This window comes from Diadema antillarum, unplaced genomic scaffold (assembly GCF_040938485.1).
Source record: "Diadema antillarum isolate AM-2024a unplaced genomic scaffold, OU_Dant_1.0 seq00001549_RagTag, whole genome shotgun sequence".
Lineage (NCBI taxonomy): Eukaryota > Metazoa > Echinodermata > Echinoidea > Diadematoida > Diadematidae > Diadema > Diadema antillarum.
The window spans coordinates 514625-525510 of record NW_027272278.1 but is presented as its reverse complement, the minus strand read 5'-3'; the positions used below and the strand labels follow the sequence as shown (position 1 = coordinate 525510).

Genomic DNA, 10886 nt, shown 5'->3' with positions numbered 1-10886 from the left:
TGTGACCGGCGACAACGGTTTCAGGCAAAAGTCGGAAATTTTGAAAATTCATTTTTTCACTGAGTCACATTGCCCGTTTCCTAAGCTTTGCATTGATATAAAACACTTGTATTCTTCGGCACCATAAGTGGGCATAGAAAGAGAAATAAAATGCTTTTTTTAAGATGTTAGCCTGACAAAATTGCGAGAAAACAGGCTTTGAAGATTCACCTCTTTCTCAAAAACAATGTCGGAGCGGCGATGCGAGGGGAGAATCACCCATCCGTACGATGGTGCCAATCGATGTTAAACTCCGCCTCTAGCAACCACATCGCCTTCTGATTGGCTCACTGAGAGAGTCAAATTTCCCGGGCACCTTCTCGGAGCTCAGCGTATTTAGCCGAAAAACAATGCGTTTCGCTCGGGTTTGTTTACAGTACGTCTTTCAAGATGGCGAATACGATAATTGCACGTACCGGTACAGCTGTATGGTGTACATGTACATGTGTATTTGGTGCACGCATTACGCAATGGCATCCACACGCCATGACCGTGTGCATGTAACAGGAGCGGTGGCGAATCCACACATTTACAAATCGCGTTTTCATTGTGGTTGATTTGTCTATATCATTGGCGACCCTTTTGAAGGCAGAAAAATGCCAGTGCTGGCAAGGGTCACGCTTCCTGTTTGTTTTGCTTTTACAAAACATGCATAATGTTGCTTTGTTCGGTGGTGCTAATTGAATCAAAACAAACAAACACGACTCGTTAGTTTGATGCGATCTTGACGTGTAGTATTTGAATATAATTAGTCGCATGTGATCTCTCCTTTCCTCTCATCTCCCTTCCATTGAGTCAGTCTGCCGTCATAATTTTTACTACATGTACAAGTAGACAAATTTGAGAATATCTAGTTTTCTTTTCACACGGTTATGTCACGCTACATGATTTTCGTTTCACTTCCGTTGTCGAACATTGCGGTAGAATAGTTTGGATAGAAAGCCAAACGAAGAGCACGCACTACAGAGCGAGCGTATATAAACCACTATAGCAAGAACAATGGAGCATGTAATCGTGCACGCGTACGCGTGGACAAAGCATTCCCCAAACGCTGCAACTGGTGTCTCCGAAAGCCGAATTATGTAAATGTATGCAACGCACCAGCCAATCGCATGCGAGACCCTGCGCCGTAGCAACGCCTTGGGATATTGGCGCGGCGTTCGAAAGAAGCTCGAAACTGACGAGTGTGATCTAACATAGGGTGCTTAAAATTCCATTTTCGATAGGAAAAACTTAGTCTTATGCTATGAAATTTAGTGTAGATGTAGAAAACATATCAAAGATTCGATTTCTGCAAAAAACCTAAATCGACAAAAATAATGGTCAAAATCTTTGTACGCCGCCTAGGAGGGAATTTGCTCTTGCGACTTTTGCCTGAAACCGTTGTCGCGGGTCACATATATTATACGAATAATTTATGAGTTGTGAGTGCATAGGGCACGAATATCGCACGAGGCGCGAGATGAGCCACTGGTCTATTCAACAAGGCGCGTAGCGCCGCGTTGAATAGACCAGTGGCGAATCTCGCGCCGAGTGCGGTATTACGTGCCCCAATGCACGAACAAAATCATAAATTATTCGTTTTATACAACACCTTGTCCACAATCACAATACAAAATTAGTGACCGCCAACTCAGGAAGGCCCAAAAATAAATGTAACAATTAGGCAGAGAATTGTAAACCACCTTGCGTGTACTGCTTTCAAACACTCGTCATGATTCGACCACACAGTCACAGGAATCACGAACTCCGCAGGGTCTATACCCATTCTACGCTAACGTTAGATCGAGTTAGGCCTGACTGTTAGGTCGATCTGAGATGTCGGTAGATCTAGTAGTAGGTCTAGACTTTGTCTATTTCCGAAAATGATTTTGTATAAAAACACAGAAAAATAATCAAATTACGGTTTCTCAACTTGAAATGAAATCTTGATGTTGGGATCACTGTGGTCCACGTAGCAGATCAGAGTCAAAAGTAAAAACACAGCAGTACCGCTAGGTGTAAAGGCCGCGATACATGCAACTAGCTAGGTAAAGTAACTGCGCGTACACGTTAACGTTGCAGTACTCCGCCGGCGCCGCGCCTGGTCTGTGAGACTTATCGGCAGCGCAGCGCAGCCGGCCAGCACGTACACTGTACAATGTAGTTTGCTGGCGCTTTGCTACGGGTGTGAGCCACAGAACTCTGTGAGCGGCCATGCATTAGTAGCCCCCCGCGAAGCCGTGCTATAGTACCTTCGAGCCGTGCTATAGGCCCATGCCAGGGGCCTATTGTATGGCTGTCACTCTCAATGAGTTTGATAGGTATTTTCTATTGAATGTCATGTGACATGTTCTTGGCCAATCACAATTCGACATCATTCTGAGGTGTTGTATAAATATATATATATATATATATATATATATACATATATATATATATATATATATATAATTTATATATACATGTATATATATATATATATATATATATATATATTATACGAATAATTTATGAGTTGTGAGTGCATAGGGCACGAATATCGCACGAGGCGCGAGATAAGCCACTGGTCTATTCAACAAGGCGCGTAGCGCCGCGTTGAATAGACCAGTGGCGAATCTCGCGCCGAGTGCGGTATTACGTGCCCCAATGCACGAACAAAATCATAAATTATTCGTTTTATACAACACCTTGTCCACAATCACAGTACATTAGTGACCGCTAACTCAGGAAGGCCCAAAAATAAATGTAACAATTAGGCCGAGAATTGTAAACCACCCTGTGTACTGCTTTCAAACACTCGTCATGATTCGACCACACAGTCACAGGAATCACAAACTCCGCAGGGTCTATATACCCATTCTACGCTAACGTTAAATCGAGTTAGGCCTGACTGTTAAGCCTACCTGAGACGTCGGTAGATCTAGTAGTAGGTCTAGACTTTCTCTATTTCCGAAAATGATTTTGTATAAAAACACAGAAAAATAATCAAATTACGGTTTCTCAACTTGAAATGAAGTCTTGATTTTGGGATCACTGTGGTCCACGTAGCAGATCAGAGTCAAAACTAAAAACACAGCAGTAGGTAGGCCGCAATACATGGAACTAGCTAGGTAAAGTAGCTGCGCGTACACACGTTGGACGTTGCGGTACTCCGCCGCCGCCGCGACTGGTCTGTTTACCGGCAGCGCATCGCAGCGCAGCCGGCCAGCACGTACAATGTAGTTTGCTGGCGCTTTGCTGCTGTGAGCCACAGAACTCTGTGAGCGGCCGGCCATGCATTAGTAGCCCCCCACGAAGCCGTGCTATAGTACCTTCGAGCCGTGCTATAGGCCCATGCCAGGGGCCTATTGTATGGCTGTCACTGTCAATGAGTTTGGTAGGTATTTTCTATTGAATGTCATGTGACATGTTCTTGGCCAATCACAATTCGACATCATTCTGAGGTGTTGTATAAATATATATGTGTGTTAACAGTAACTAATCCCATATCAAACCCGTAAATCGATAGTGTTTACGTTGTTAGCTTCCAGGTGTGTAAACGTATGTGAAATAAATGAACAGCTTGTTGTGTTAAGTTAAAATACGACAAAACATACGGCATACGACATATACAACAAACACACTAGTATTGATCGAGTTACTGTGTCGTCCTATACATGAGTAGGATTTAGTAGTTGTCTCATTTGAAGGAGCACAGTTTGCTGGATTGTTTTCAATTCTTTATTTTCAAGAATGATGATTTTTTATGATATAAACTCAGGTCCCAGTTGTATGGCTTATCGTGTATTTCATCACGTACGTAAATGTAAAATAGAAGGTATTGATGCTTACTGTTTATGTTAGTCGTTTCTGGTGAGTGAATTTCATGTTGAAAACGACACTTTAATTAGTATTCTGTTTAATTCTGTTCATGAGCATTATATCAATATATGTTTATGTTTGCACTTATGTTGTCAAGCATGCCGAATGCCTGATATAATAATTATAATTCAAGTAATAATAATAATAAAAATGGCTACTTGTATAGTGCACAGGTCCACCTTCAAGTGCTCATGGCGCTTCAAACATGGAAAGATATATATGTATATATATATATATATATATATATATATATATAATATCATTATATATATTGTGACGAACTCGCCTTCTCGTCGTGAATTAAGTGAGTGTATTTGACTGTTTGTACAAATGTCTCCGCGAGCCGTGTCAGGATGGCCGAGTAGGCGGGGTTCGTTTTGTTGCAGTTTACAACGGTCCCTCTAAATTATTGAAACTACTAGTCTGTATGCTACCATGTATTATGTTGTTTCAGAAGCAGCTCACCAACACAAGCGGCACACATACCAAGTTCAGCATCACTTAAAGTATGTCACTCCCAAGCGTCACTTGTAGAGGATGTTAAATTGGTACACTTATTTTGTTACCAACTTTCACTACCAACTCTTGCTACCAAGTTCTGCTACCAAGTTTTGCTACCAACTCTGCTACCAACTTTTGCTACCAACTCAGTCACGCTAACGTGGAACACCTTTCACAACCATATGGTGGCACAGGTATCGTTGATGGCACGGGGTAAAAGTGCTGTATCGCACCGTTACCAACTTCCTCAGGCGACGACTGGAAACTTGGATTGAGCACAGGGCATATGCGACAAGTCACATTACCACTATTCCCGAAATCCAACGGCGACGGCTGGAACTTGGATTGGGCACGGACTATGCGACAAGTCACATTACCATTATACCCGAAATCCAACGGCGACGACTGGAACTTGGAATGGGCACGGACTATGCGACAAGTCACATTACCATTATACCCGAAATCCAATGACTGGCTAGTTGGTCTTCTCAGGAAAGGCGCTCCAACAAAAGAACATGTACCACCACTCTCCAAACTGTTGTATTGTGGTAGAACCCTCAAAAAGACACAGTGCAGTCAGCAATTCAGGAACACATGTACAGTTTATTACATATAGAAGTGAACATAAACAACACATTGGAATAATTATAACATACACGGGCTACTTGTTGCGGACTATGTCACACAACGGCCACTTTATATGCCTCTCCTCCTATCGCGGAATGAGGAGGCAATCCCGCACGGCCGTGAGCAACGCGGAAAATACCCGCAGTAGTTGTTCAAATTATTTGCAATGTTGGCGTGGTTATAAAATTCGTACAACGATTATACATTTTAGCAGTATCTCTTGTACATGGTTACTATAATTCGGCATATATCATCGGTCTAAACCGGAGTTGGTATTAAAATAATCCAAACTTGCCCATGACAAACAAGTAACCATATATATAATAATAAATGTTTAAACTCATAATGAGGCACTACCACCTTGAAACGTTTGTCCAACGTTTCGATATTGTGCCCCTTACTATGTTATAGACACTATCGATCATAACAAATACTAATCGAACATATAAATCGAATCGGTTCCACCGAATTTCGTTACAATATATATATATATATATATATATATATATATATATATATATATATATCATGCCGTCAAACCCCCGTTTGAGGCGAGACCCCATCGCAAAACGAAGCTGATGGGGTGCTATACCCCCCTAACGATTCCTCGTTTTTTAATTGAGTCTATTTGCCCACTGCAAAATAACTTTCTACTCAGGCGTGGCAAACCTGGAGGCCAAGCCAGGGTTTAATGACTGCAACAGCTGTCATATTACCTAAGAGCATGATAAGGATATCTGCCTGTGGCAGACCATTCAAAGTGCACTCAATTTTCTCTATTCTTGCTAAAGTTTTAGATTTTATATTCTATTGAGAAATTCTATAGTCATCCGTTTTGAATTTCGAACGAAAAAAATTTGACCCATAAATAACGAAAATACAGGAATAAGAAGGAGAGCATTGTAGAAGTTTGTCGACACACACACGCACCATGGAGCTACACAGCCCGTGCCAAAACTAAAACAATCTCCTCCTCTCGCGGGTCCCCCCCCCCCCCCCCCTCCCCCGTGGCGGTGACTGATGCAGATTAGGCCAGGGTCAAGAAACAGGTGTTTTATATCTTTGGTCTTTAAGTCCTTGATTGCCAAGATATACACTGGCATTGTCTACAGGGGTGTAGCTTCTTCAAACGAGAGATTTGCCTCATGATATGTATAATACATGTTCAAACATGTCAGCAAAGAAGAAAATGACAAACACAAAACAAGCAAACATAATTATATAGCAAATAAAGAATACAACATATACCGGATGAATACAATACTCTAATGATAAATAACATTCCTTTCCTATTGAAATCATAGGTTGTCAGGTAATCCACACTAAAAACGAATATGAGAGGAATTTCATCTTTCCTGGTTTCTACCTGCTCAATAACTCGTTGGTCATGGATTTTGAGGTCAGCACTAGCTACAACGCACAAATCGCCTTGTCTGGGGAAAATTCGAGTGTAGCCGACATGTACCGCATAGGTAAACTCTCATCTCTCGTTGTGCGAAAAAAAAAAAATATATATATATATATCACATTGCCGGTTTGTATATTTAACGATATTGATCTTATACCTTAATGAATACCGTTACCCAGATAATTTTTGGATTTATTTAAGAACTTTTGGAAATCGGTATACATTAGATATATATATATATATATATATATATATATATATATATATATAAATATATATATATATATAGATATATATGTGTGTGTGTGTGTGTGTGTGTGTGTGTGACCGTGCATCTCAAAACGAACATAAAGTCGCACACACTGATTTTGCGTGAGGACTGAAAATAAGTGAAATGGGTCAACTTAGCCGAACTTGACTTTTTCATATTTTTTGAAAGAGCGGGTCTTCTTTTACATTATGCAAAAATTTGGTATCATAAAACGGGCAGAAATTTTGAAGCTTAAAGTCTGCTCTTTCAGAATATGGTCTTAACTAAAAAGTCATGTCTGGCGATGTTTTGTTTGTTTTGAGGAGCAGGGTTATAGTTATATATATTATGTTACTCTATCAGTACTTGCGCAATCGGCAGGAGATGACAGAATTTACCCTAACTCTGTAAGAAAAGCATGAGAGGAAAAACGGTTGCTTGGGTAATGTCATCGGTAGTAAAGTCTGCTAAAATCAAGCCTAACTAAACTCAGTATCATTCACGCAGTTTTCTCACGGCAGGTTTTATACAAGATAATTATAAGCGTAATATTCTTACCATAAACTAACTCACGGAGCATTTTGCATATATCATAGGTATTTGAATCGAAGTTTCAAGATCCTATTACGTAAGTCATGAAACCTGTGCAAGTTGTAGTGATTTTGTGTATTATTCAAGGTAACGGTCATGGTGTTTATTGCAACTCTTTACTGTTGCTGATCGACATCACGATATCGGTAGGCAGGAGCGATTTTTTTTTTAAATTATATTATTTACATCTCCAGAAGTCGTCTTGGGAATGATATTCCTGGAGCTCTTTACTATATACTTTTTTGCTTTATTTGTTATAGAGTTAGGCGCGAGGAAATTGTGCCTGTTTAAAGTTGATTAAACTCTTCATTTGAACCATCAATAGTATTGAAATACACAAAGTTGGTGCCACGGCCTGTTTCCTCCTCGAACTTAACCATTTTTTTTTTCTTTTTGTGCTCTGAGTGAGGGTTGGCACCCGTCCGAAAATCCCATAGCGTTGTGCAAATTGTCTATTGTCCCTGTCGCAGAAGAGTTAAATTTGAATCCGTCTCTTCATTAGCTAGCTGAAATGAATGAATCTTTTCTGTGTATTAGACGCTTTGTTAGGATTCAAACTTCAGACTAACCACACAGAAACATCCTCACACAAAGTGCGCCAAGTAACATCAATTCTTTTTATTCTCTCCCCTCTCGGACCAGGTGTGACTGTTGATGTTTCAGATGGTCTCGCTAAGATACAGCGAAATTGTACAAGTCCGACCAGCTTAGGACATGAGTGCGACGTGCGAATAAAAGTGATAGCTTCCGATGCCAAGCTATCTGGCATTCCACGTTACGATCACTTCTGGTTAACCTTTGACAAGGGTCATATCAGGATGGGTCGTCATGGCAACCTTTCTCCCTTCCTCGACTGGACCGACCCGGCTCCTCTCCGGGTCAACTTCATCGGAATACTCACTGGTTTTGGCTCCGGAGGAAGATGGAAATTCCATTCTTTTTGTTAACTCTAGAAATGAATCGACAATCACCACTCACTGTGCGTGCGCGTGTAACGGATGTGGTTGTTTAATCGGATATGGCTTAAATGATTCGAAAATAAGTGAACGTGACATCAGAAATTTAATTCAAGGAACTAGGGGCTATACGTGTATTGAATTCATTGAAAGGTGTTATTGCTCATGACATTGATAGATTGATTTAAAGAAAGTGTTAGACAAGAAAAGTGTATTTTTAGCAGTTTATCTCGAGCTTTTTTGGTCGAATAGTGTGATTAGGTGTGTCTTTAAAGTCCCCATTTCATTTCTGAAAAAACCTTGTACACACTCTTCGCTTCCAAATCTAATAACTTTTGAAAGCATGCCTTGAAGAAATTTATGTTCAACTTTATAAAACAATTTTCGTACTAATGGAAGCAAACCGTAGTACTACACTATGTCCCCAAAAAATTACAGTCCACTTTTTGCATTGATAACACCCAATATGATTAAACCATCTAAATGCTACTTCATGGTCTAGAAATATAACATCTTTGCTTTTTCTTACCAAAAAATAAAATCGATTTGGTTAAGCGGTCACAGAAAAATGTGGATTATAAAAGCATGTTATGAGTCTGCTTCTTCCAAGTTTAGCACTTGGATGCGCTTAGAAATGCAAATTTATGTGTGAAGGCACTAGACATATCTTGGAGCGAAGATATTTCTGACACGCCCTACAAAATCTTTCATTTCTCTTCGACTAGTGAAGCAAATCGAAAGGGATTTTCTGTAACATGTGGGCAGTGAGTTATAGTTTCAAACCCTGAAATCGTATTTGGATTGATTCACTAGTTTTAAAGCTATAGGTTGCGGAGGTCACCGTTGTAAGTTTTGTTGGGACATTCGGTAAAGTTAGAGTGTATTTTTTGTCAAGCTTGTGGGTTGTATAAAAAATACTGCATTTTCCAAGTGTCGTGCAGTTTTCGCCTGCTTACATAAAAAGCAATTTTGAAGACATTCAGTTGAAGTACAATTAACACGCACTGTAATAGATACAGCTAGGTGTTATGATAGAGTATTTATGTTTTTATGTGCTTGAAAAATGAAATTAGACTTGTATTCACATAAAAAAAACCTAATTTCATCATATTATATTAAAGGTTTATTGTTAGAACATCTGCCACTTGGTTTGATGTGATCGTGCAAAGTACGGACAATATGGGCTCAATGATCATGGTCTCTTTAGTGCTTGAAAGAGTTGTGTATATAAAACCTTCATGGGCTAATTGACAGAATGTGATAATCATCATATTTGTCTAACAGTTTCGTCAATTATTGATGTTTCTGCCTTTTTATCCTTCAATGGAAAGATGCCGACGAAAATGAATTCCAGACTCAGAAGAGGTTTTGTGGCAAATTGATTATGTAATATATTTAACTAGACATAGTGTAATATAACAATAGCGTTCCCTGATTTCACTCATATAATATTTGCACAACTTTCAATCCTCAGGTTTGAGTAAAAAAAAAAAGAATTAAAAAAACAACAGATATTAGTAAATGCAATGTGAATAGGAACAATAGTCCGTAGTCCTTTGAAGCGACTCGTACAGAACGAACTCATTTCCACTTGATAGTGATATGTTTTGCACAATTTATTTTAGGCATTTGAGCAGTCCTCTTGGTGTACTCGTTATTTAAAAAAGGTGTGCTTATTTGTAAATTTATCGCACAGAAGTACAGAAGAAAATTAGGCTCCGCACGGATACTTCTGCACGCGGAGTATTCATTACAGGAGTCAGTGTTATAGGCGTAGCTGATCGCGAGATGACTTTATTATAATTCTCTTCATAATACAGTGTACGCTTCACCTATCAATGTCGGGTTTGTATGAGGCCATTCTTTGCTGTGAATTGTACAACGACGCTGGGGCGCGAGACTTCGTATCTACAAAATGTCAAATGTTCAGATGAGGCAAAAAACAAAGAAACATAGAAACAAACAAACAAACATGGCGGTCAAGGCACTATCGCGAATGGGAGAGCCTTTCCTTGGACATGCCGTGGCGGCTTCATTTTTTTTTTTTTTTTTTTTTTTTGTTAAGACGGCTAGGATTTGGACAGGACATCACTAAACCGCTTATTTGACCCTTATAAAAAGAGTCATTTTCACCAAAAATTTCAGATACCGGGTCTTGTCATCTCAGCGAAGATAATTGCCTTAGAATAAAAACAACTTTTTGTATAAAAAGAAGGAGGAAATGTTTGTCCAGGGGGCCAGGGGTTGCCTTTTCGTGTTGCCACTGATCTACCAGAGTGCTTGGGTCCTGCCATTATTATTACCCTTGCGTTTTCAAGAAGCCATATTTCTGAATCGAGAGGGTAAAACATCTTGTCCAAAGAACTGGACGGGAATCGATCTCGGGTTCTCCAATGGGGAGTATGGAGACAGTAATGTTTGGAGTCTTATTCACAGTAATGTCACAGCGCCCCCTATGTCATTGTGATTGTAGGCAATCGTATTGAATGCGTGGCTTTTTACCTGTGTAGATGTTATTAGCTGCCGTAGTCATAGGCGCGTCATAGTGAACTTGTAAAAGCAACGATAAGTGTCACAAAGTCTTTTGCAATTAAAAAGAAATCATAAGGTATTAAAGATGCATTAATTTTCCTTCAAACAATTTGTGTTATTTCCTTTGACTTTCCGCGGT

At 39.7% G+C, this 10886-nt stretch overlaps 1 protein-coding gene across 1 annotated transcript; it reads left to right on the top strand.

The window, feature by feature from the left end:
• The first annotated feature begins 6397 nt into the window (after window positions 1-6397).
• LOC139710632 (C3 and PZP-like alpha-2-macroglobulin domain-containing protein 8) lies at window positions 6398-8206 on the top strand. Its single transcript, XM_071622555.1, has 2 exons — window positions 6398-6482; window positions 7902-8206. Exons 1-2 carry the CDS (start codon window positions 6398-6400, stop codon window positions 8204-8206), a joined length of 390 nt encoding a protein of 129 aa, XP_071478656.1.
• Window positions 8207-10886: the final 2680 nt, after the last annotated feature.

Bases quoted from the DNA above. Each gene is read 5' to 3' on its own strand.
- LOC139710632 (XM_071622555.1), top strand. From the start codon at position 6,398: ATGGATTTTGAGGTCAGCACTAGCTACAACGCACAAATCGCCTTGTCT. The intron at 6,483-7,901 runs GTAAACTCTCAT...CTCTCGGACCAG, and splicing joins AGCCGACATGTACCGCATAG to GTGTGACTGTTGATGTTTCA.